Source organism: Moschus berezovskii, chromosome 2, assembly GCF_049115385.1.
Source record: "Moschus berezovskii isolate FMDL1 chromosome 2, NW_MosBer_1.0, whole genome shotgun sequence".
NCBI classification, from domain to species: Eukaryota; Metazoa; Chordata; class Mammalia; order Artiodactyla; family Moschidae; genus Moschus; species Moschus berezovskii.
In genome coordinates, this window is record NC_142461.1 from 133990607 (window position 1) to 134018452 (window position 27846).

The window sequence follows — 27846 nt, forward strand, 5'->3', positions numbered from 1 at the left end:
GAAGATCCCTTGGAAGAGGGCATGGTAACCCTCTCCAGTATTCTTGCCTGGAGAATCCCATGGACAGACAGTCTATAGGGTCCCAAAGAGTTGAACGCGACTGAAGGGACTCACCACACAGGCATGCTACATAGTCAAGTAAATCGCTTAACCTAAGTCACAGTTTTGTTGTTTATTAAATTGAGATTAACAGTAATCCTACCATAGGATTGATATAGGAATGAAGAAGTATAAAAGACAAAAGTACTTAGCTCGTGCCATTAGCTATTATCACAGCAGCAGAGAATACTCCAGGCAAAATAAATAACGTGTATAAAGGCACAAAGGAATGAAACAAATTTATGCATTTAGGAAACTAGATGTGGTGTGGTAAAACGGGGTGTCAAGTGTGAGGGGGGCAGGGTTGACAGATTGAAGGGGGAGAGAGCTTTGCCTAGAAGCTTGCTCTCCATACGACCGGGGAAGTGGGAGCCAGCGAAGGCTTTTAAGCGAGCAACCCACTGAGACAGGCAATGTACGGTGAGCTCTGTGGTAGCAAAGTGGAAAGTGGAATAGATTCAGTTGTAGATGTACACAGCTTTGTCACAAAAACATCCTGCTCCACCCTTCACTCCCCCAGTTCCTCCTCCCTCAGGGCAAATTCTTTGCTTTCACTACTCTGGTATTTGCTTCTTTACTTCCAAATATCATGTTCAAACTATTTCTTGACCTTTTTCCATCATAGATAGAAATGGGACTAGATATGATAATGATAAATAAACAATAACAAAGGAAATGGACCTAACGAGCCCCAAGGGGATGGATCTAAAAAATGAATCTGGAGAGAGAAGAAAGAATGAATCAGCTGGACTTGCTAGTGAGTGAAAGCCCAGTAATGGAGTCGGGGTGAGAAGGATGGGAAGGAGGAGAAGCTGTCTTAGTCAGACATCACAGAAGCAGGCTGGGAGCAAAAAGATGTGTTCTGTCTGGGAGACTAACCTTTTAAGCATCATTTCCTGGACTATGACAAGTTGAGCATTACTCCAGGCCCCTCTTGGCGGTTCCCCACTACCTTGAAGACCAGGTGTTGACAACTCAGGAGGTTTGGGGAAATGGAGATCAGAAAATCTGGTAGCTAGAACACTAAAGAGAAGGAAATGGCAACCCACTCCAGTGTTCTTGCCTGGAGAATCCCAGGGACGGGGGAGCCTGGTGGGCTTCCATCTATGGGGTCACACAGAGTCGGACACGACTGAAGTGACTTAGCAGCAGCAGAACACTAAAACAGAGCACTGTAATTCCATGCCAGGGAATGAGTATATAGACAGTGGTCTCCTCTGCCCTCCAAGGTGGAAGGGCACAGTCCCTCCTACATGAACAGCCTCCTGTTCGCCATTTGGGGTCCTGCGGACGTGATCATTTCTTAGGTATGCCACGAAGTGACAGGATGTGCGAAGGCTTTAGAAGGCCCAGGGTGCTCACTAACCACATCCAGCCTGCTGGGCCGCCAGCCAGCCCCCTTCTATTCAAAACTCTGTAGCCCTTTAAAAATGTCTACCCTTCTCCCCGTCACCACTCATTCCTATCTCCACCTACCATTGAAAACCATCCTTAAGGTATGCTGAATCCCACAGTTTAAAGCGTTTAAGAGAGAAGAGTTTCCTACCCACGGTGTGCTTCCGGTCAAGGTGGCCTTGGGCCCACACCGTGTAAGTCAAGCGCCCATGAGAGGCTGCGAGGATTTGCCGAACAACCCGCACGCTTGACATTTCTAGTAGAACAATGGGACCCCATTGTCACCCGCAGGAAGTCCATCTTCACAGCTGCCAACCCGTTCGTCAAACCCATAATCCTCAAAAAAAAAAAAAAAAGAGGACGGAAGAATGGAGGAGGAAGATACTAAAACCGAATTTGTGGGCGATTGCAAGAACAAAACAGTAACAGTGGATTGGGTGCCCCTGGAGCCCTTCTCTTCCTGGCACCCCCTCTGAATCATCACGCTCCACTTGTGACTTTGCAGACCCGGGCAGGCAGGCGTGGGATGCCCGCCTCGCCCCGGGACCCCGAGGCGTCCCCGCGGCTCTGCACGCCGCGGCCCCGGGTGCGCGAGGGGCGGCGGCTCGGCGGATGCTGCGGTCGGCGATCCCGGCCGCGCGCCGCCCGGTGCGCCCGGCTTTCAGACGCCCAGCGCCGCGCCGCCCGCCCCTCGCCCGGGAGCCGCGCCCGCGGCCGCGCGCCCGGCGCCCCTCGCCAGCCTCGCACGCGCGGCCGCCGCCTCCTCCGCGCTTTCCGCCTCCTCCTCCCCCGCCTCTTCCGTTTCTGGAGGGAAAGGCTGCAGCCTCCTTCTGGGCTCCGCATCCCGGCTTGGGTAATACGTTTTCCTCTTTACGCGCCCCTGGCCCCGGCGCCACAGCCTCCCTTCCTGCTCGGATCGGGGTCTCCCGCTCGGCGACCAGCACGCACCCCTCGCCTCTCCGCACGGCAGGTGAGCGAATCTGGCTTGGGAGGGCGCCTGGCCGCTCCGCCCGGCCTGTGATGACCGTCCGCTGCGGCGAGCCCGCCGCCCGGCCCGGCCCGCTCGCTGCGGCTGCCAGCCGGGCGGAGGAGCTCGCGAGTCCTCCGGCTCCCTCGGTTCCGCAGAAACTGCCCGAAAGCAATAGACGGAAGGAAGAAAGACTGGCAAACAACATTTTTTTTTTTTTTAATTCGATCATTAGCATTTTTAAGTCGTAGAAGCTGATCTGACTGTAGCCGAGCGCAGTGGCCCGGGTTCAACAGGTAGATGACGTTAGCTGTCAAGCGCCCCTTGGTTTTGCTTTGAGAGATGCTTCCAAGTGTCCATCGCTGTTGGCTGACGCTAGTGACCTAAGATGAGTGTAAAATAAACATGAAGGGACTATATTTAGAAGTCTTTGCCTTCTTGCTTTTAATCCTCTGCATTTTGAAAGGCGGTTTTGTGAGATGTGCATAGTTATTTGGTGTGACCAAAGGGGAAAACATTTTATGTGGGTTTTGGCCGAATTAAGTATATTGTTAAGACACAAAGAGCGTGAAAAAAAAAATCCCTAGACTATTTATTACATTCATGAAGAATACATAGAAACGACTAGAGTATTGGGGGGATTTTCCGTTTTAAAGCTACTTTTAAAGCGTTGAATAAGCAGAGGTTTGCCCGCTGTGTGAATGCGTTCACTTCCACAGAATAGTGGGTTAAGGCTGTGTGGATAGACCTCTTGAGTGCATCCCACATGTTGGATAAAACTTTTTTTTCACTTTTTTCCTGTGACTCCTAGCTTTAAACACCAAAGAAGTTGATAAGGATCAGCCCTACTTAGCCTGATAATAGTCTAATGATGAAAATAATCTACCGAACCACTATTGACTGATGACTTAGCTAAGTGACCTTTTTTTACCTTTTAAAATAGGGAATATTAGGGGGAGAAAGGTAATAGAGTTCGTTTTTTCGAGACAGATACTTGTTTGTATTCTTAGAATCTACTCTTGTGGATTTTTAAACTACTCTTGAAGTTAATTCTTAATCATAGTCATGAAGAAGATGTAAAATGCATAAAGTTACAATTTATTTTTTCATATAATAAGCTACCATTTCTTTTCAAGCTTTTGGACTAAATCACCACTTGTTTGGAAATGGCAGCTTGAACTCATACTATTTAATGTGAAATGTCTTATTATAGATTTAAATTACAGCTATACTTGTGGTAGTTCTGAAAAAAAAATCATGTCTAATTTGAAATATAAGGCCTGTTAAACAAAAGCTATACAGTATTCATTATGTATTTCTTTCTGCTTTTATTTCTGTCTCTGATACCGATTAGAGTTTATGTCTTAATCCATTTCATTTTGTAGACAAATTGCCTGAGATAATGGTGTTCTATAAAGTGATTAATAAAACCATGTGTCTTCATTTATTAAGTGTGAGGATATATATATATGAAATTTTTCTAGATGTGTCCTCAATAAATGTCCTTGTTAAAATATTTTGAATCTTAAATTGCTTAAGCATTAATTAATTGCTTAAAATAATGAAGCAAAGAAAACTCTCTAGATTGATGCTTTTGTTTGATTTGGAGTTTAGAGATGAAGGAAGAGCTGAGGGTGCTTTGTTTCTCATCTCTCACGATTGGTGAGTCAGTCAGTCAGTCAGTCATGTCCGACTCTCCCCGACCCCATGAATCACAGCACGCCAGGCCTCCCTGTCCATCACCAACTCCCGGAGTTCACTCAAACTCATGTCCACAGAGTCGGTGATGCCATCCAGCCATCTCATTCTCTGTCGTCCCCTTCTCCTCCCGCCCCCAACCTTTCCCAGCATCAGAGTCTTTTCCAGTGAGTCAACTTGTCGCATGAGGTGGCCAAAGTATTGCATCAGCTTTAGCATCAGTCCTTCCAATGAACACCCAGGACTGATCTCCTTTAGAATGGATTGGTAGTGGTTCCCGAACTTGTCTAATTTTTAAAATTACCTAGGGACTAGAGGGCACGTGAGTGGAAGGGAGGATAGCATTGGTTTTAAAAAAAGACTTCCAGTTTGCTGCCTGGGATTTCCTGAATCAGAATTTCTAAGGGAAAGAAGATACTTAAAATAGGTCAAAATGATAAAAATTTAAAAGGGAAAACCAAAACAAACAAAAAAGGCAAGATTGGTAATCACAGATGGGCAATAACTGTTGCTGATATAATCTGTTAGCATTCCTGAAGATAACGTGTTCATAAATGGAAGCTGTGGTTAATGTGATAATGTCACACATTGAGGAAATCTGAAACTTTTATATCGTTTTTAGTCAGGCCTTCCAGGGTGATTGAATTTAGCAAAGATTTTTACATGTTCAGTCTTTTTTGTGGTCGGCAATCTTAATTCAAGTTCTTTAATGTTATAAGAGCATTTTATTAATGGATATTTAGTGCAGGTTACTGTGAAAGTAATCTACAGCAAAACATTGTACCCGATCATTTCTCTTTCCTGTAACAGCCTTATTCGTTACTTCTTTTGTGTTCCTAATCAGGGAAGACCAGCATGCAAATTTTAGTAACTTATTTATAACTTTTATTAAAATGACCCAACACCATCTAAAAAAGAACAAAAAACAAAACTTGGGCATAAAATGTGGTTAATTATATATGAAAATGAATTGACAAAGTAAAATATTAATTATCTATAAAATAATTCATTCAGATGAACACCACATGGAAAGTATTCATTTCTTTCTGTCTGTATTTCTTTTTCACTCTTTCAGTCTTTTTTCTTTTTGAAAGGTGGAAAAGGGTTCCTTGCTTTCTTGTTTTCATTTTAATCAACTCAGTATTTAAAATATTTTAACTTAATTATCCAAGTTTAAGTTAATGTAAGTGTTTGCTAACTTTATCAATAGATACCTAAATTTGTCATTTTCTTTGCAGAGTGATGATGGTAGGTTTCCCTTGATACTAATGAGAGCTGTAATAAGCAAAGGATTAAATTCAAGTGACTAAAGGAGAATGTTATTTAATATGGTTAAGGTAATCCTAATGTACTTAAAGTTTTTTAATTATCAGTAGTTTCAAAAATAGAATATCTCTCAAATTCTAGAAAGCCCCTCTGGTTAACTCCTTGCAGTTTGCCAGAATGACATATAATCCCATATAATCTCAGTTTGATCTGGGAATCATGAAAGATCTGTTTTTAAAATATGGCTGACTGTAAGCTTCCATGAATAGCAAAAAATGAGGGAAATAGAAATGGAAAAATGAGATCAAGAAGATAAATATTAACCAGCTTAGACAATTACCTGTAGTTTCAGGATTAATAAGAATGCAAGCGCATTTAGTATATTAATGTATTGGAGTGGTTTTAATGAACTTATTATATCGTTGTAGTATTTTGACCTTTTCAAGTAAAAGGTGCTATTTCTTTGTGTTCCTTAAATATCTGTTAAAAATAAACGTTCACCTCTACAAAATGGAAGTAGAACGATAAGTTATAGGCTGCCAGAAACCCAGTCTGCCAAAATGACACATAATGTGATCTGTGATCTTTGCTTTCTTGCTATAATATTCAGAGAATATGTTTTAGGTCATGTTATTTAGGTCATGATAAATAAATAATAAATAATAATAACCATCTTCTAAAATGTATTAAGAACTGCTTTGAATCATGTTTCCTCACAGTTATAATCCTAAAATTTACATAATGAATAAACCCTTACAGATTAATCTTAGTGCAATAAAATCCTTTTAAACATGTTTATCTCAAATGAAATGATATTAGTCAGTTAAATTACAGAATTCCCACTGTGTATCATGAGGAAATGAAAAAATTGTGTCCTGCTCACAAGGAACTTAAAACCTGTTAGAGAACAGTTAGAATTGGGGTCAGGGGCTTAGGCCTTCTTCATAAGGTTCACTAACCCAAACCACTGTAACCCAGAAACACAATTTAAGTATAAAAACCAGTGTGGGCACTTCCCTGGCAGTCCAGTGGTTAAGACTCCTTGCTCCCAATGCAGGGGGTATGAGTTCAATCTCTGGTTGGGGAATTAAGATTCTGTATGCCACACAACACAGCCAAAATGATAAAACCAGTGTGACTGCCGTGTAAAATCAAATACAAGGCAAAGAGCCTAGTGCTCTTTTTCAACTTAATTTTCATGACTTCTCCACAACCTTTTTTTTTTCATTCAACCAACAGTATTTATTATGCCCTTCCTTATTAGATTGATGATAAACATTAAAAGCTTTTGACATGTATGTCTTTTTGAACTTGTAATTTTGTGTTTTACTCTTTAAAAATCGTAGTTAAATACATATAACATAAAATTACCATTTTAACCAATTTCAAGTGTGCATTTCTCTTGCATTAAGTACATTTCCACTGTTATACAACCATCATCACTATCCATCTCCAGAACTTTCCTATCACCCCAAATTGAAACTCTGGATCCATTAAATAATAACTCCTGATTGCCAGCTTCTCCCAGCCCTGGTAACCACCATTCTACTTTCTGTCTCTACGAATTTAACTATTCTGGGTCCCTCATATAAGTGGAATCATACAATACTTGTTTTTTTAAGCCTGGCTTCTTATAATTAGGATAATATTTCCAAGGTTCATTTGAGGCATATGCCAGAAAATCTCATTCCTTTTTAAGGCTGAATAATATTCCCCAACCTCTTTTATCTGGAAAATGGATAATTAAAGAATCAGAAAATTTGGAACTGGAACCGACCATAGAAATCTTCTCCTCCAATCTCTCTGCCCTTTCTTTCTTTTCCTTTTTTATGTTTACAAAAATGAGGAAAATAAGTCCCTGAGAGCTTACTCACGTGGCTAAGGTTTTACACCTGGTTGGTTAAAGTCCAAGCACAGCCTAAGAACCAGCTCTCCCATGGCCTAAACATGGCTCCTATAGACCATAAAAAGCAAGTGTTAAGTGAATTACTGCCAAAAGTAAGTGTTGCAAAGTTCAGAAGAAAAGATAAAATGACTAAAAATGTTACATTCAAAAGGAAACATTAAAAATGGATTTGAGGATTAATAAGATTAATAATATTCATGGAGGAAGCAACCTTAGATATGCAGATGATACCACTCTAATGGCAGAAAGTGAAGAACTAAAGAGCCTCTTAATGAAGGTGAAAGAGCAGAGTGAAAAAGCTGACTTTAAAGGTCAACATTCAAAAAACTAAGATCATGGGATACAGTCCCATCCCTTCATAGCAAGTAGAAGGGGGAAAAGTGGAAATAGTGACAGATTTTATTTTCCTGTGCTCCAAAACCACTGTGGATGTTGACTATAGCTATGAAATTAAAAGACCTTACTCCTTGAAAGGAAACCTATGACAAACCTAGAGAGCAAAGACATCACTTTGCCAACAAAGGTCCATATAGTCAAAGCTACCGTCTTTCCAGTAGTCGTGTGTGGATGTGAGAGTTGTACCATAAACAAGGCTGGGTGCCAAAGAATTGATGCTTTCAAGGTGGTGCTAAAGAAGAATCTTGAGAGTCTCTTGGACAGCAAGATCAAACCAGTCAATCCTAAAGGAAGTCAACCCTGAATATTCATTGGAAGGACTGATGCTGAAGCTGAAAATCCAATACTTTGGCCACTTGATGTGAAGAGCCAGCTCTTTGGAAAAGACCCTGATACTGGGAAAGATTGAAAGCAAAAGGAGAAGGGACTGATAGCAGATGAGACGGTTAGATAGCATCACTGACTCAATGGAAATGAATTTGGGCAAACTCTGGGAGATAATGGAGGACAGAGGAACCTGGTGTGCTAGTTCATGAGGTTGCAAAGAGTCAGACACGACTTACTACTGAAAAACAACAAGATTAATAATAGTATTAACAGCTACCAAACTAATATTCTGCTGGAAAAGATTCTTTCTACAAGTCATACTTCTTATGTCTTTTCTTTTTGCCTTGAATTAGGCATTAAATTTAAAAATATTTTATTTTTTCCCACAATTAAGATAGCTACACTGAATCTACTTTCTTTTTTTTTAATATTCTATATGATTTCAGATTTCATTTCTGACACCTCGGTGGTATGCTAAAAACATCTTTTAGCATATAGAAGTTTAAGTGTGCAGTTGGAGGGTAGCAGATAGAAAAGAGCTTATAGTTAGTGAAAATGTTTCTAACTCTGGAAGAGAGGATAAAAAGGAGTCACTATCAAATTTAGAAAGTATTTCTAAATGGAATATTTTTTCATACTTTTCAAATGCATTCTGAGAAGACTTTGAAATCTATATTTCAATGGCAATATTATGCTAATGTGAAATACTTATTATGTAGATCAACTTTTTTTCCAGCACTTAATTTTTGTTACAAAAAGAGTCAATATACTTGACCCTTAGCCAACCAAGGCAGTTGCAGTAGCTAATAGCTTTTCCCTCTTCTGCTCCTGAATACCCAGTGAGAGACATCGCTGATGGTTGAACCTGATGTTTCCTTAAATTGTCGAATAAAAATAGCTGAGTGACATTCCCTGTCCTCAACCCAGATCTCCTGAATCAGTATCTCCAGGGAAAGTCTAAAACTCTATATTTTTAATGAATGTTTCAATTAATTCTTGATCTTATTCATTTGGAAAACACTACTTTAGCACAGTCAGTTCAGTTCAGTTCAGTCGCTCAGTCGTGTCCGACTCTTTGCGACCCCATGAATCACAGCACGCCAGGCCTCCCTGTCCATCACCGTGATGCCATCCAGCCATCTCATTCTCTGTCATCTCCTTCTCCTCCCGCCCCCAATCCCTCCCAGCATCAGAGTCTTTTCCAGTAGCTCCCACTTAAAAGCTACCTGAATAACATTTGAGAACAGAGGCTCTCTTTGTGATCTATTGCTTTGAGCTCCATCAGTGAGCAAAAATGTGGGCTAATGTGGCCCAAGAGCAGCCTCAGTAGGGCTAAGGTGAGGTAGACTGATCAGCCTAGAAACAGGCCTGTATGTCAACACTGTCTGAAGGATAGGAAGAAGGGAGGGAGAAATGTGAAGGTTAAATAGATGGATTTACATATCCCTTGGTTAATGTCTTCTCTGCTGCTGCTAAGTCGCTTCAGTCGTGTCTGACTCTGTGCGACCCAATAGATGGCAGCCCACCAGGCTCCCCCGTCCCTGGGATTCTCCAGGCAAGAACACTGGAGTGGGTTGCCATTTCCTTCTCCAACGCATGAAAGTGAAAAGTTAAAGTGAAGTTGCTCGCTCAGTCGTATCCGACTCTCAGCGATCCCATGGACTGCAGCCTTCCAGGCTCTTCCATCCATGGGATTCTCCAGGTAAGAGTACTGGAGTGGGGTGCCATTGCCTTCTCTGAATGTCTTCTCTAAGGAAGCCAAATTAAACTTACCATTTGGGGCCATTTAATCAATGAAATTAATCAAGATAGGTTACTGCCAAATGACAGAGCAGGATATCAGATTCTTCTTTGGTGCTCAGAAATGTAGTTCAGTTGCTAATCATCCAGATACAGCTTTGGTTTGTTTTTGTAAATGAATGTAGGATGTTTGTAGTGGTGGTGGTGGTTTAGTCACTAAGCTGTGTCAGACCCTTGCAACCCCATGGACCTTCTCTGTCTGTGGAATTCTCCAGGCAAGAATACTGGAGTGGGTTGCCATTTCCTTCTCCAGTGGATCTTCCTGACCCAGGGATCAAACCCTGGCCTCCTGTGTTGCAGGCGGATTCTTTACTGACTAAGCTACCAGGGAGGCCCTGGTTGTATGTAGGCTTTGATATAAATAAATATGGGCCCATGTTCCTAATGGCACCTGTGGAATGGCACTTGGGTATAAAACCAAGTGTAATAAACAAAATGACAAAGGTGAATTTTGTGTTTACAGAGCTAAGAGGAAATTCATCAGCCAACACTTATTGAACACCTCTGAGGTATGCACTCAGAGTCATAAGAAACCACACACATTTAAATCTCCTGCTAGACAGAGCTCAGAGAAGCAAACCAGTGTACAGTGTGTTGGAGGGCTGGGAAAGAGATTTGGCAAGCCTGCATTCTCCCATGGCCCTGGTACAAAAGATGGAGGGTCAGACATGGCCCCTGGAGGAGCCAACTGTCACATGGACTCTCCTCTCTCGCGCTACCCACACACCCTTTTAAAAATTTTTATTCAATTAGACATACATGCAGAAAAGTATGCAAGGCCTGAGTGTGTAGCTTGATGTATGTACACAAAGTGAATCCTCCCACATAACCGTCACTCAAATCCAGAATATTCCCAATGCCTAAAGGCACCATCATTTACCCCATCACTAAGCAATCCCTCCTTCTTCAAGGGTAACCCCATTGCAACTTCTAACACCATAAGGTAGTTTTGCCTTCTCTTGAACATCAACTAAATTAAATTGCTCAGTGTATTTTTTTTTTGGTGTCTGACTTCTTTCACTCAGCAGAATGCCTTTGTGAGATGAATCCATGTTATTGCCCAAAGCAGTAATTCAGTAATTCTCACTGCTGTATAGTATTTTCTTCTATAAGTCTGCCTCAGTTTACTTCGTTTTATTGTTCATGGTCACTTGGGTTATTTCTAGTGTTCAGTTCAGTTCTGTTGCTCAGTCGTGTCTGACTCTTTGTGACCCCATGGACTGCAGCATTCCAGGCTTCCCTGTCCATCACCAACTCCCGGAGTTTACTCAAACTCATGTCCATCGAGTCAGTGATGCCATCCAGCCATCTCATCCTCTGTCTTCCCCTTCTCCTCCCGCCTTCAGTCTTTCCCAGCATCAGGGTGTTTCCCAATGAGTTGGTTCCTCGCATCAGGTGGCCAAAGTATTGGAGTTTCAGCTTCAGCATCAGTCCTTCCAATGAATATTCCAGACTGATCTCCTTTAGGATGGACTGGTTGGATCTCGTTGCAGTCCACGGGACTCTCAAGAGTCTCCTCCAACACCACAGTTCAAAAGCATCAGCACTCAGCTTTCTTTATAGTCCAACTCTCACATCCATACATGACTACTGGAAAAACCCTAGCTTTGACTAGATGGACCTTTGTTGGCAAAGTAACGTCTCTGCTTTTTAATATGCTGTCTAGGTTGGTCATAACTTTTCTTCCAAGGAGCAAGCATCTTTTAATTTCATGGCTGCAGTCACCATCTGCAGTGATTTTGAAATTATGCTGCTCATAAATATTGTATATGTCCTTTAATATACATGTGCAGGAATTTCTTTTGAGGATAAGGCTACAAGAGAAATTACTGTGTCATAGGTTATGCTTATAGTCAACAAATTCTAGTTTTCCAATATGATTGTACCAGTTTCATTCACAGTAGAAGAGGCTCATTGCTCCACATCAGCAAACCTTGACATTTTCAATCTTTACTTTTAGCTGTTTGGTCAGACATTCAGTGGTACCCTGTAGTGATTTTTAAGTTGCATTTTCCTGATTATTAATTATTAACATTATCTTTTATTATATTAATAATTATTAATATTATCTTTTCATACATTTATTGGCCAGCTGAATATCCCCATTTATGAAGCACCTGTTCAAGTTTCTTGTCCTTGAATAGATTCTGAGAAGGCAAGTAGACATCAGGCATAAAGGCGGGAGGAAGGGCTTGTTAACCAGAGGGAACAGTATGTGCAAATTAATGATCTGCCCAGAGCATGGGAGTAAACGGACAGAGAGTGGGAGCCCAGCCACTGAAGTGCTGGACTTAATCAGAGCCTATGAAGTGCTGACAGGAGTCAGCAGAGATCAAAGTAAGCGACACGGAAGAAGCACAGGCTGTCCCATGCTGCACTGCTCAGTGGAGTTCGAGAAGTGTATAATGACCAAGTATCTGAAAGCTGAACGCTGGAAGGACAACTCAATTTCCAATGAGCTGAAAGGTTCAGTTTGTAAATCCCTGTTGGTGCTTGTGAAGGTACAGGCTTCCTTCTGGCCTAGGTGACCGGGTGGGATGTCAGGGGAGGCTGCCGTGAGCAAATGGCGCTTTCGCCGTCATCGGTTGATCGGTTGAGCGCCTCTGTGTGGGCTCGCTTCTGTACACCACCCTTTCTGCTGGGGCAGCTCCCATTCTTTGAACGGCTCCCTGAAGCAGCCTATGCTGGAAGGGGATGAGGAGCAAGGTCTCTGTCCCCCTGCAGGAGCAATGTGAGCTAAATGGAGTTTCAGCCAGCCTCAGCGTGTGCCCGCCAGGGTGAGCCCTAGACAGCCGTGAGAGGTCGCCAGAAACACTTCTGGTGAAACACCCAGGTATTTCATGGAAGTTTAGCTGTTTTCCCCAACAGCAACAGCAGTCAGTCAGGGCCACCACACAGTCATTTCAAATTGCCAGTCCTCCAGGGATGAGTGAAAGAGCGAATTCAAGTTGTGAATGGTGGGAGTGGGGTGGAGTTGTCTAATGGGCAAGAATGTGGGCTCTATAAAAGGAGTGGATTATCTGCAGGAAGAAATGACTGTCAACAGAAATGCTCTGACCTACTTGCCTATTCATTAGCGAGCATTTCTGTTTTGTTGCTTCCCTTATCGCTTTTGTCACACTTCTGTCATCACGAACAACACAAGGGCATGGCCAGCTTCCCACACAACCAGGCTCCTCACACAAGAACAGACACCGTCGGCCTTAGCATCTCTGTACATTTCCTGACAAAATAACCCCTTGACAGAATAATGACCCTCCTGAGCCATCTGTACATAGTCTACCATGAAGCCAGAGTAGTCTTCGGCATCCAGGAACCAGAGTTTCCACCCAGACGCCCAGAAATCGAAGCAGTTGGATCTGGCCTTCATAAAGGAACTTTTTTCTGGGTCATTTGAATAATTACAAGTAGATTCCAGCCTTTTGGATTTAATAGAGTAGTAAATTTTCAGAAAAGATTTTAGTGACCCATAACAAAGCTGCCAATCTCTTATTTTTGAAGTGAGGACTGTGGTTGTGAGTTCTGTGAAACTGTATTTAATAGCCGTTGTCGTCATTTGTCACGGGCTTCCCAAATGGCACTAGTGGTAAACAGCCCCTCTGCCAGTGCAGGAGACTTAGAGACCCATCTTTGATCCCTAGGCTGAGAAGATCCCCTCTACTATATGGAAGGCTCTGTGCTTGATCTTTAAGCATGTGTGGTTTCTTATGACTCTGGGAGCATGTCCCACAAGATAAGTATTGTCTTCATATGGCAGATGAAGAAAGAGGTAGGTAGGTAAATTACCTAATGCCACACAGCTAATTGATGGCAGAGCCCTGTTCACAACCCAGGTTTGTCTGATTCCAAAGCCTGTGTCTTTCCCATGATGCTGTTTATCCCATCTGAAATATGAGTATATTATTCAGATACGATTTTTAAACATCTGGTCAGAAATTAAAACCGAGGTATGTCTTTGTAGAGAGATTTGGGCGTCCGTGAAGAATCTTAAGATTTTTTTTTTCCTTTCTAATTGACCTACTTCCGTTTATTCAACGTTTATCTAATAGATGTGAAAATCCCACAGAAGCTAAAGAGACTTTCTATCCGACATTGTGACGCAATCTTATGTAAACATGTCGATATACATTTGGTCTGAGGTACAGAAGAATATCAAGGGAACATTTCATGCAAAGATGGGCTCGATAAAGGACAGAAATGGTATGGACCTAACAGAAGCAGAAGATATTAAGAAGAGGTGGCAAGAATACACAGAAGAACTGTACAAAAAAGATCTTCACGACGAAGATAATCACGATGGCGTGTTCACTCACCTGGAGCCAGACATCTTGGAATGTGAAGTCAAGTGGGCCTTAGAGAGCATTACTACGAACAAAGCTAGTGGAGGTGATGGAATTCCAATTGAGCTATTTCAAATCCTGAAAGATGATGCTGTGAAAGTGCTGCACTCAATATGCCAGCAAATTTGGAAAACTCAGCAGTGGCCACAGGACTGGAAAAGGTCAGTCTTCAATCCAATCCCAAAGAAAGGGAATGCCAAAGAATGCTCAAACTACCGCACAATTGCACTCATCTCACACGCTAGTAAAGTCATGCTCAAAATTCTCCAAGCCAGGCTTCATCAATATGTGAACCGTGAACTTCCAGATGTTTAAGCAGGTTTTAGAAAAGGCAGAGGCACCAGAGATCAAATTGCCAACATGCGCTGGATCATGGAGAAAGCAGGAGAGTTCCAGAAAAACATCTATTTCTGCTTCATTGACTATGCCAAAGCCTTTGACTGTGTGGATCACAAGAAACTGGAAGATTCTGAAAGAGATGGGCATACCAGGCCACCTGACCTGCCTCTTGAGAAACCTATATGCAGGTCAGGAAGCAACAGTCAGAACTGGACATGGAACAACAGACTGGTTCCAAATAGGAAAAGGAGTACGTCAAGGTTGTATATTGTTACCCTGCTTATTTAACTTATATGCAGAGTACATCATGAGGAACGCTGGGCTGGAAGAAGCACAAGCTGGAATCAAGATTGCTGGGAGAAATATCAATCACCTCAGATATGCAGATGACACCACCCTTATGGCAGAAAGTGAAGAGGAACTAAAAAGCCTCTTGATGAAAGTGAAAGAGGAGAGTGAAAAGGTTGGCTTGAAGCTCAACATTCAGAAAACAAAGATCATGTCATCTGGTCCCATCACTTCATGGGAAAGAGATGGGGAAACAGTGGAAACAGTGTCAGACTTTATATTTTTGGGCTCCAAAATCACTGCAGATGCTGATTGCAGCCAGGAAATTAAAAGACGCTTACTCCTTGAAAGGAAAGTTATGACCAACCTAGATAGCATATTAAAAAGCAGAGACATTACTTTGCCAACAAAGGTCCATCTAGTCAAGGCTATGGTTTTTCCCGTGGTCATGTATGGATGTGAGAGTTGGACTGTGAAGAAGGCTGATCGCCGAAGAATTGATGCTTTTGAACTGTGGTGTTGGAGAAGACTCTTGAGAGTCCCTTGGACTGCGAGGAGATCCAACCAGTCCATTCTAGAGGAGATCAATCCTGGGTGTTCATTGGAAGGACTGATGCTAAAGCTGAAACTCCAATACTTTGGCCACCTCATGCGACGAGTTGACTTACTGGAAAAGACTCTGATGCTGGGAGGGATTGGGTGCGGGAGGAGACGGGGACGACAGAGAATGAGATGGCTGGATGGCATCACCGACTCGATGGACATGAATTTGAGTGAACTCTGGGAGTTGGTGATGGACAGGGAGGCCTGGCGTGCTGTGATTCATGGGGTCGCAAAGAGTCAGACACGACTGAGTGACTGAACTGAACTGAACTGAAGAGAAGAATATAACTTCTTTAAGCCTGTTCTGCTCAAATGTGACTTGAAATGGGTTGTCACAAAATAAGGCTTATGAGTATTTCAGTGTTCATTGACCATTAATGATTTGGCTGTAAAAGTGAGTGGCTTCTAGTGGGAAAGACTGTCTCACAGAATTAAAGTTATTGACCACATAAACAGGAGAAAGAACCCTGCCCCGCTTCTCTGGACAGAAAACGGAAGACAAAGGAATAGATTGGGATGGTATTTGCTGAGATTATCAAGGTCTCTCTGGGCTGAATTTTATTCCTCTAAATTCGTATGCTGAAGCACTGTCTTCCCCGTACCTCATAACGTGAGTGTATTTGGAGATAGGGCCTTTAGCTTAGCTCAGTAAAGGTTGAGCGCGGTCACATGGGTGGGCCCTAACTCAGGCTGGCTGGAGTCTCTGTAAAAAGAGGGAGCACACCTGGGGATGCTCATCTACAGAGGAAAGGCCATCTGCAGGACAAGGAGAGAGGCTTCGGAAGAGGCCAACCCTGCCAGCCTCGGACTTCCAGTCTCCAGAACCGTGAGAAAATAGACTTGTTGTTTAAGCCACCCATTCTGTGGCACTTACTTATGGCAGCCCTAGCCATCAAGTGCTTGAGGAATTAGATATTTCGGCATAAGCTGACACCCCCACCCTACCCCTCATGTCGAGACAGCCAGCTAAGAGAGGCCTCAGTAGAACATAGATGGGCTTTTACTATCCAGCAAAGATGGTTTACATGGAGACTGAGGATCTACTAGAGAAAAGATTTTCCTGAGAGTAGAGGGGAAATGAGTATCAAATCATGATTTCTTTTTTTAACAGTCAGACTGCTGACAGCTATCAGGTAGGTATGTGTGTTTCTCTCCTTTTTGCTATATAATGTACCTTATAATAATAGTTTAGTGATTATTTAGCCCATGATTGCTCATTTCTCCCCTTAGTTAACAGCTGACAATTTAGGAAAGGATTTTATTGGCTAGAGTAGTGGTTTACAGTGTGGGTTTCAACCAGTTTACTTGGGCTTGAATCCTGTCCTAGCCACTTCCCACCTGTGTGGTTTTGGGAAAATTACTTAACCCTCATATGCCTCAGTTTCTTTATCAGTTAAAATAGAGATAACAGTATTTTCTTCGTAGGGTTGTGTGAGAATTAGAGTTAACATATGTAGAGTGCTTAGAAGGCTACTTGCCATAAAGTAAGCACCTAATACATATTGGCTATTATTATTTTAGCTTGGGTCTTTCTCTGTGCATGGATAACTGATAGCACATGGTTCCACCAAGATACCTCAGCCCCGCTGAAATTACCAGCATAGCATTAAAGAAGAATGAACAACGTTAAGAACAGTAGCTATTACATCTCAGTGTTTAGCATCATCTAGGAAGCTGACAAACATACAAATTCCTGGGCCCTGTCTCCAGAGATTCTGACTCGCTAACTTGGGATGGAACTCAGAAATCTGTCTTGTAGTAGACAACTTAGGTACTTCTAATGTGTGGTTCTCAGAACACCCATTAACCACTAATCCCAAGGAATTTCTTCCATATTCAAGGCTATTAAATTATGGTAAATGCGATAACTTACTTATCTGCTGCTGCTGCTGCTGCCAAGTCGCTTCAGTCGTGTCTGACTCTGTGCGACCCAATAGACGGCAGCCCACCAGGCTTCCCTGTCCCTGGGATTCTCCAGGCAAGAACACTGGAGTGGGTTGCCATTTCCTTCTCCAAGGCATGAAAGGGAAAGTGAAGTCGCTCAGTCGTGTCCGACTCTTTGTGACCTCATGGACCGAAGCCTACCAGGCTCCTCCATTCATGGGATTTTCCAGGCAAGAGTACTGGAGTGGGGTGCCATTGCCTTCTCCGACTTGCTTATCATGAGTCTATAATAATTTTCACTTAAAGTATTTGAAATGTTTAAATAAATCTAACTTAGGTCAGTCATGAGTATATAAACTTCTTTTTTAAAATCATCTAAATGATAATTTCCACAAGTGTTAATATGAGCTGTTAAGAAGCTCGAAGAAATTCTGTATTGGGTGTACAACTCAGTTTCTTCTAAGACAGTTTCTCTCACGTTGAGTCCTTCAAAGTGAGGGCAGATTGTCCAGTACGCCCCTGAGCGCTGCGGCCTGCGGAGCAACCTGAGTTGAGGACAGAGGGAGATCCGGAAGCAGCTAACGGAGAGAAGCGCAGGGGACGGGGCCTCGTTCATTTGGACAACACAGTCCAGCCAGCCAGAAAGCAGCTATGCCAATTAATTAGGAAGTCTTGAAGGTAGATGATGATAGCTGAGAGAGAGTTTTTTTTTTTTTCAAGCGGGCTAGGACCCTGGAGCTAAAGACGTTCTGGGGGTGGCTTACAGAAAGCCTCATCCTGAGCTGAAACTGGGTGTTCAGCCTGGAGCTTGACAAGATACCGTAGTGTTTCCAGGTTCAGAACAAAGGGTGGTTAAGGTTGAGCACTGGGATGACCTTGGAACTGAAAAACCTGATTTACTGCGTTATGATGAATTCTGAAAATCTGTGCCCCTGTTAATTATGGGACTGAAGTTTAGAGCTGAATTTTTTTCCCCATTGGTCAAGTTGCTCTGCTCAGGTGACGTGAGAATACTCATTATTGAGGAAATAAAGATCAGGTTCTCAGTTTCAAAGGGGAGAAATACCAGACCTCTCAGCTGCTTTATAGAAACTTATCAGGACTCGGTGGGTGAGTTTTCTGTGTGAAGAGATGGGTGGTGGTGGTGCCTGGAGCTTGTAACCTGTGTAACTCACCTGAGTGATTTCTGAGGACATCATAGGGGGAGATTTTTGGTTATTCACCGGTGTGGTGGTACGGTGTTTCTTTTAAAAAAGCTAATCGGTTTTTAACAAAGTGGAGTAAAATAGACAATACTGGTATTTTTTAATAATATGCATGGGTTGGAAGCTTTTATTTCTTTTGGCTGCACTGTGTGGCTTGTGGAATTTTTGTTCCCTGACCAGGGATTGAACCTGGGCCCTCAGCATGAGAGCCTGGAGTCCTCATCACTGAACCGCCAGGGAATTCCCTACTGGTATTATTAATCTAGGGGTAAAGAATCTGCCTGCCAATGCAGGGGACATAAGAGATATGAGTTCAGTCCTGGGTGAGGAAGATCTCATAGTGGAGGAAATGGCAACCCACTCCAGTATTCTTGCCTGGGAAATTCCATGGACAGAGGAGTGAGGTGGCCTACAGTCCGTGAGGTCACAAAGAGTCAGACATGACTGAGCACGCACATGCACACACACCCACACACACTTATTGTTAATCTAGGAAGTTTTCTAATTGGACTCCTTAAAATCTTCATGCTGTTTTTAAGATAAAAAGTTACTTAGATACTATTAGTTCATTGATTCTCTTCCCTTATAATAATTATATAATGCATACTAAGAAATCAAAATTATTGAATTTATATACTTAGAACTTATGTATTCTACTGATATATATGTGTCCACGTGTGTATATATTATATAAAACTTATAATTAATAGCATATAGATGCCATAAGTTATTTCTAAGTCAAGATGCCTCAGCTATATTAATATAACTATTTTTCTTAATGTTAAGGTTTGTTGACCAAAGTGGTTTTTTTTAATGTATTTACTCCTTGGGGAGAAAGCCGTTTTGGTCGGTAGGTGTTCTATTTAACGTTTGACTCTGTTGCCTCTATTATCTGAATTTGTGTTGTTGCCATAGCAACACTTTGTTTGGACGGTTATCTTCAAGAGTTGAGGAATTCTTGTCCTTTGTGCTTAATTGTCCTAAAGCATTTTAACATATCATTTATTATTATAAAAACAGTATATATTTACTGTAGAATATTTGATAATTACAGAAAAGCATGAGAAAAATCCTCCTCAATTCTAGTACCCAGTGATAACCACCACTAAACATTTAACTACAATTAGAACATCATCTAGTCTTTCAAACTCTCTCCATATGTATAAACAGAGTGTATGTGTGTATTAAAAACACAAATTAGGAACATACTGTGATACTGTGTATACTTAACATTGTAGCATTTTAACATATTCCTATTAAATTTCTTCAAGAATATTATTTAATAACTATATAATAATTTATCTACATTTCACAAGTATTTAAGATTTTTTTAACTTTTTTCTACAGTCAATAATATTAATCCTTCTTGTGCAGAAATATTTAAAATATTAAATATGACTTTCTTACATAAACATAACTTTCAAAATAAGGCCAACTTGAATTAGTGGCTAAAGGTGATAGCATCTCTAGGTATTTTGATCCATTTTTCTCAAATTTTCATCTACAAACCCACATTTTTATGTGCCCGTTAGCAGAATATCAGCATCCGTTTCACCACACCTGGAAGAAAGAATGTTAACATTAGAAACAGTTTTGCCCATCTAATAGTGAAGTAGGATGTCTCATTGTTTTATTCACTTTCCATTTATTACTATTGAGGTTGGACATATTTTCTTATGATGGTTGGCCCATTATCTTAAGAAAATAGCATATGATTTTTAAAGTAGACTTGCTTAAGACAACACAGCTATGACAGTTCACAGTTAACTCCACTGCACTGACATCTTCACTGTTGTACTAACTGTCAGCCTCCCACAGTCCATTAAGGGATTTTTTTTTTAAGAAGTAAAGTATTTGTTAGGATAATAAAGAGCATGAGCTTCTGTGTACGACAGAGTCTGCGCCCCGCCGTTTAGTCTTATGTAACCTAAACAAGTTGCTTAACTTCTCTAAGCTGCAGTTTCCTTGACTCTAGATAAGACTGATAATCCTCACAATAATTCTCATAATAATGAGATAAGAATTATTAAAGCATTCAATAAAATGCAGCTACTACCGAAACAGAACTGTTTCTCTGCTATTTACCCAATAGGTATGTCAAGGCATTGTAGCTTGCCTCTTAGAAGCCAGAACTTTTCAAATCCCCAAAAGTTGCATGTTTTACTTCATTTTATTATTTAAATTTGCTGTAAGCAGCACAGCTAGTGGGACATTTTTAATAGAAAAACAAGGCGGGGCGGGTTGGTACAGCAACTGGGCTGCTAGCTCAAGTGTGATCTCAGGAGTCTTGCAGGACGCTGAGATGTCTGCCGGTGTGGTGCTTGGTCCTTTAGAAAGTTGCTCCCAGACTGATAGGATAAACCCACGTTCACTTCTTCCCCCGAAGCGTGAAAGAAGGAGCACACTTGAATAATGTTACCAAGCTCATGTATTCATTCAAGGTCATTGCATGAATTTGGCTTTCCCTTCTAACATTGTGCTCGTGTGTCCACCTGCCTATCGGTCTAGAGTTTGGTAAACATAGTGTAGATTCTCGTTTAGAGACTTTCTTTCACCGAGAAGTCAGTTCTTTGCCTCATGGTCTTGAGACTACAAATATGTTGATCTCGAAAGACAAGTTTCAAATTGTAGGTGAAGCGTCCACCTGAGGTTGTGGCTGATCTCTACTAGCCGCTCAGCCATGCTGACAGGTTGACTCGCTCGCTGAACTGCTTTCTGTTTCACTTTCTTGTCCTTTCCCAGCTGACAGCTCAGCGGGTGGGTGCCTGTTCCACCAGCTGCTGCACCACACAGCCAGGTTCAGAAATGTCAGATATCCTCCAAGAGCTGCTCCGAGTCTCTGAGAAAGCTGCCAACATTGCCCGGGCATGCAGGCAGCAGGAAGCCCTCTTCCAGCTGCTGATAGAAGAAAAGAAAGAGGGAGAAAAGAACAAGAAGTTTGCAGTTGATTTCAAGACCCTGGCTGATGTACTGGTACAGGAAGTTATCAAAGAGAATATGGAGAGCAAGGTAAGGAATGTCGCAGCCAAGGTAATTGCAAATTATTTGCCCCTGTGGTTCCCCCCATAAAATAGCTCGCCGCCTCCTCCCCCACAACCCACCCCCCAGCACCATGGATTCTAGGTTTCCCCCCCTTATTTTGACTGCAGTATTAATAAAATGTGTGTTACAGGAAAAACTGAAATGTTGAAAAATAACCCTCCTAATTCTATCACTAGAGAAAACCACAACTGTTTTGCTAAATATTAGAATGTTTTCCTTCTGTGTGTGCATGGCAGGTTTAACTTAACTCTAAAGAAATGAGAACACACTGTTTTATAAATTTTTTTTTAACTTGATAATATTAAGTCCCACCTTTTGACATAGTCATTTACCTAATGGTTGCCTCAGTGATAGCCTCATAGGGTTCTGGAGACTCTCTAATTTAGTAGGAAAACGTTGTTTGTAACCAACAGTGATTGTAATTCTAGGTCTTTTAAGCTGACTAGGGTAAATAAACTATATTCATAAGCAGTTATAGCAAACAATAACATTAGCAGGCACTTGTGAGTGCTCACTGTGAGCCGAGTACTTATCCAAGGGCTTTAAATATATTAGTTTAACACATAACAGTTTTATGGGATAAGAACTATTTCAATGTAATGGAAGAGAAAGGGGAGACAACAGAGGTTAAATAACTTGACTAGGGTTACACAGCAAATGAGTGGTAGAGCTGGTTTTTGAACGTGGGCTGACCAACTCCAGAGTCTATGCTGTTTGTGATACTATATTATCTTTTATATAATAATCTAATTACTTTTCTTTTAATTTGGAGGATAGAATTTTATGTCAGAAAGCCCTACAAAATATTGGAATTGTTCCTATGAAATTCTCAAAATGTTAGGAATTGTTTAGAATCATTTAAGTGAGTCCTTGACCACAGGTAGGAAGAGAGAATAAATAACCCCTTGAAATTTCTACAAACTGTTCTTTTTCATGCCCTATACAATCTGGATCCAGTGGAAGGAAATTTATTTTTGTTATTGATCAAGAGAGCTGGGTGGAAGGGATGTTTGAGCAACTGGATTAGAAGTGTAAGTTCTGTGGGCTAATATTTGCCTCAGAGCATTATAACAAGTTCAGGCAATTGTTCATTCATGAAGTATCTGCCAGGATTTATGAACACATAAATGATACTCACTTTTGGTATGTATAAAATATCACAACTCTTATGTACTATAGCCTCAGAAAGGGTCTCTAGGCAAACTGGGAGACTGGCGCTTCAGCCTTTGATGACTTGATCAATAGGTTCAGTGCCAATATGTGTTGACTTGCATTGTTCTTCAAAAGAGTTAAAAATAACAAGTAGTTGTGGGCACTGTTACATCTATTGGCCATCTGTAAATAACTGAGCTCAAATATTTGAAGCATTTCCTTGCTTTCATTGCCTGAGAATTGTACTCATACCATAATTCAGCACACATTTTGAGAGAAATTATCTTTACTACAGAGACAATCAGAAACAAAATGTGTCTGAAAGCTTCCTGGTTGTACACAGATGAGAGAAGTCTCCTATTTAGTGTGTTTCTTTTTGTTTGTTTTTTCATTCCATCAAAATATTGATGCATAAGTTGTTGGCAGATAAAATATTTCCCCTTTTTTGCTACATTGCCTTCCTAGCCTGATGGCTGGAGAAGGAGATGGCATCCCACTCCAGTACTCTCTTGCCTGGAAAATCCCATGGACGGAGGAGCCTGGTGGGCTACAGTTCATTGGGTCGCACAGAGTCGGACATGACTGACGCAACTTAGCAGCAGCAGCAGCCTGATGGCTAATGATACCTTAACACGTGCAGAAAACAAAATTAAATGTTTTCCTCTGCTCCTTTCTATCTGGTCTCAAGTAATCATCTTAGGTACTTGGTCAGTAACATTAACTTGTACAAGTTACTTGGGTACTTTGTAGGAGCAGCAGTTAAAACATCTCCTTTGTAAACATTCTAGCTCATGGCCCTTAACTAGAAGGATGAAGTTCTAAAAGTACTTCTGCAGACTCAACAGAACATAAGGAAACCAGACTTCTACCATGATTTGGACTTTCTAAAGGGGCAAAGGAACAGGAAAATATTAGAAAACTACTGATATTAGAAAAGTGCTGAACCAGTCTGACTTCACTTATTACACTTGAATTGATTTCTGGAATTGTAAACTTCCAAATTTCTGACCTACATGTTCTATTTAGTTTGAAATATAAAGTGGAAATCTATTCAGAATTGAACATGAATGTGGCATTTTTGTTGTTGTTGCTGTTTTGTATTCTTGTCATATTCTGAATCATTCAGTTTCCAGGCTTGGGGAAAAAGATTTTTGGAGAAGAATCCAATGAATTTACTAATGATTTGGGTAAGTATAAGAATCTTAACATATTTTTATAACTTAACTATCATATGGTATTTTTATTTTAAACTTACATCATGAAATTAATGTTTGGAGGCCTTTCATGTAAATAACATATTTGAATGTTAAACTTCATTCGGCACTTAAGGATAACCTGCCACATAAGACAGAGATGTGGCATCTTAGAATTATTTAGCAAGTTCACATGTATTCTAGATATAACTCTGTAGCATTGAATAATGATTTAGCCTTTGGGACAGTTGCATGGCCCTTTAAGAATCTGATGGAAGTTACAGATGCCCCCCAAAGGATGTAGATCTACACAGATGTGCAGACAGTCTCAGGTCCAAGTAGACCCGCTTGTGGACCTCCTGGAGAGCCCATGTGCTTCCCTGGTGGGTCAACAGTAAAGAATGCACCTGCAATTCAGGAGACCCAAGTTTGATCCCTGGATCAAGAAGATCCCCTGGAGAAGAGAATGGCAACCCACTCCAGTATTCTTGTCTGGAGAATCCCATGAACAGAGAAGCCTGGTGGGCCACAGTCCACGGGGTCACACAGAGTCGGGTAGGACTGAGTGACTGACATTTTGCATAGTCCACAGACCTAGGCCGAGAACATAGAGGCCCTGCCCCTGAATGACCTCATTGCTTCTCTGGTCTCAGAACCTCTGTAAAGGGAGCTGGACAACCTCAAAGGTTCCTTTTAGCACCAAGTTTTAACTCTTATTGGTTTCCTGTGAGCCAAATTCTCCTTTGATGGACCCCCGTGTTCCCTTGTGGTAGAGAGAAAAATACAAAATCTCTAACCCTTTTTTAGAGAAGCAGCGGTTTTTAGTTTGCTTGGGTTTTGTTTGTTTAATGGTAGAAGATTAAAATAGTGAACTTTAAACAGATCATGTGACAAATAGTTAAACATCTAGAGGCATATTTACAAAGAAAACTAATTTCTGGATTAACTCTGGAAAAGATTGGTCATTTCATGGGCTGTGTATTAAGATAGTTCTGTGACGGTAAGAAGAGAGAGAAATCTCAGTTAAACTTAAGGTTAAAAAAATCACCTGTGACTTACCCATAAGAAATCCTACACTTAAAAACCTATATTTGGCTACATCATAAACAGTTATTGTAATATTTATCTAGAATGGTAGGGGCAAAAATGCATTCCACATACATTTTCCTGAAAACTGAAGGAGAGGATGGGCTTAGTATATTGGAGGGCAGAGACACGTGGTAAAGGAGGGGCTGGTGGATGAGGTGAGATGAGATCATGGAAGCTCAAAGGAAGGAATTTCCTTAAGTATGAGGAGAATTCAGTGGCAGATTTTAAGCAGTGGAGTAACGTGATATGATTTGCTCCTTTGAGTGAACCCATGACTTTTACTGAGCCTAGAGTAGCTGCTCAGCGAGTGGTGGTGATTAACATTATTCCCCAACTTTAACAATCTCATTTAATTTGAATTAACTGACTGATTCTTGCTGTTTCAGAATCATCATTGTCATAGATTCACAGTGTGCTTTCCAAACTCGAACAGTCACAGGAGTCACCAGGGGATCTTGTCAGACCTCAGCCGGTCTGGGATGGGGACTGAAGTTCTGAATTTCTAACAGGCGCTCCGGTGATGGCGACGCTGCTGGTTCTTGGAATGACTAGGTTAGCTAGGAGTGTTTGTCGAGATACCTCAGGAGCCCCAAAGTTCCATGTTTTCTTAATTTTTAAAAATTTATATTCTTCATTGCTGTCACTTTTTATTGGTAAAACTCCTAGGAGAGCCTCTTTTCTCATTTGTGCTTGGGGGGTTGGAAACCAGATGAAGCAAGGATCTAAGAAGTATCTTTAAAGTGATGGCAAACACATGGACTTGGTAACTTGGGGTTTCAGTTGCAGAAGCAGCTTTGCTTACAACCTGATTTCCAGTGGTTTCACAGAGGAGAGCTGTTCTGTGTATGTGATTTAGAGTCCTGCAGCTTGACCACATTTAAAGATGAATGTACGTCATCTTACATTTACGGAGCATAGACAGTTTTTAGTTCAAAGCAGCCTCATAAAGGGAGGTAGAAGCCCTTCTGTGTACTTATTAAAAACTCTTTTCTTTTCAATAAACATATTCAAACGTGAACAGGGTGACTTCCAGGATATTAAAAGCCACAAGGTAAAAGACATAGAAGATTGTTTATCAGACTCAGGGTTTAGGATTCTTAACATGAGCTGCCTTAAACTGGACACAGAAAACTGTGCATGTGCCCACGTGGAAACTTTTTTTGGAGAGAAGGTCCTTTGGTGCCTGGAATTCATTTCTCACTGTGAGGTGACTGAGTGACCACTGAATCAGCTTTGACTTTAGGAAGCCCACTGGGTGATTCTGGTGGTCATCCGGATTAGGAGACACTAGTCTGGATATCTTGTGTGTGTGTGTGTGTTAGTCACTCAGTTGTGTCTAATTCTTTGCGACCCCATGGACTGTAGCCCACCAGGGTCCTCTGTCCATGGGATTCTCCAGTTTAGATTAGTGGAGTGGGCTATATTTAAAATGGATAACCAACAGAAACCTATTGTATAGCTCATGGAACTCTGCTCAATATTCTGTGCCAGCCTGGATGGGAAGGGAGTTTCAGGGAGAACGGATCCATGTATATGTATGGCTGAGTCCCTTCTCTGTTCACCTGGAACTATCACAACATTGTTAATTGTCTATACCCCAATACAAAATGTTTTGGCGTTAAGGAAAAAGAAAAAATGAATAGTGGAGTGGGCTGGATGTATTGTCCTCACATAATCTGAGCTGCTTTCCCCAATCCCCTGTTCTTTCTCCTCTGAAACTTGAGATGTAATGGTCTTCAGTTTGTCTTTACTCTAGGGGAAAAGATTATCATGAGACTGTGTCCAACAGAGGAAGAAACAGTAGCTCTTCTCAGCAAAGTCCTTAATGGTAACAAACTGGCATCTGAGGCCTTAGCCAAGGTTGTGCACCAGGACGTTTTCTTCAGTGACCCAGCTCTGGATTCAGTGGAGATCAACATTCCACAGGACATCTTGGGAATCTGGGTGGATCCTATAGGTAAGCAGAGGAGAGTGTTTGCTTTTGTCTATTTGCTTTTCTTAGTAATCCTTTTTTTTGTGGGGGGAGGGGTGTTGGAAAAATGAAAATTGAGGGTATGGTTTAACTCTCCTAGAAGTTTTTAAATATTTGAAGTTTTAAAATGATAAATGACTCTCACTGCTGTAGCCTGGGTTCAATCCCTGGTTGGGGAACTGAGATCCCACAAGCTACATGTTGGGGCCTAAATAAATAAATGAAGAGTTGAGGTGTGTATTATATACATATGCACATATATTTATAACACATGTGTGTGTATATACACACACACACATAGAGGAACATATACAAAACTGAATTAACTCATTTTTGAAAGACCTCAGGGGCCAGACTGCTAAACAGAGAGAAGAATGAAATGGTAGCAGCTAGAACTAATTGACGGAGAAGGCAATGGCAAGCCACTGCAGTACTCTTGCCTAGAAAATCCCATGGACGGAGGAGCCTGGTAGGCTGCAGTCGTGGGGTCGCTAAGAGTCGGACACGACTGAGCGACTTCGCTTTCACTTTTCACTTTCACACATTGGAGAAGGAAATGGCAACCCACTCCACTGTTCTTGCCTGGAGAATCCCAGGGACGGGGGACCCTGGTGGGCTTCCGTCTATGGGGTCACACAGAGTCGGACACGACTGAAGTGACGCAGCAGCAGCAGCAGCAGAACTAATTGAACACACATGCATCTTAAGAACATTCCGCTCCAGCAGATTATTACCATCTGGGAGTACAGTGCAGATCTTCAGATTTAGAAATAATAAAAACACAGGTTTTTAAATGAGCTCTCGCAATTTAACTCCTGGCTCCTAATTCAGTTAAGTAAACAAGCAGAACCACTGTACAGGGCAAGCAAAACACAACTGAACAGA

At 41.5% G+C, this 27846-nt stretch overlaps 1 protein-coding gene across 2 annotated transcripts in view; it reads left to right on the forward strand.

Annotated features, from left to right (window-relative positions):
• The first annotated feature begins 2140 nt into the window (after positions 1-2140).
• Positions 2141-27846, forward strand: part of INPP1 (inositol polyphosphate-1-phosphatase) — a 30068-nt gene continuing 4362 nt past the window's right edge. Inside the window, exons 1-4 of one of the 2 annotated variants that reach the window (XM_055398191.2) lie at positions 2141-2464; positions 21256-21522; positions 23834-23894; positions 26746-26946. In XM_055398191.2, the coding sequence (XP_055254166.2) occupies positions 21319-21522; positions 23834-23894; positions 26746-26946 (466 nt within the window). In that variant the 5' untranslated portion in view covers positions 2141-2464; positions 21256-21318. Of the gene's footprint in view, positions 2465-21255; positions 21523-23833; positions 23895-26729; positions 26947-27846 lie in introns of those variants that run through there. The other variant, XM_055398192.2, reaches the window with a different exon arrangement.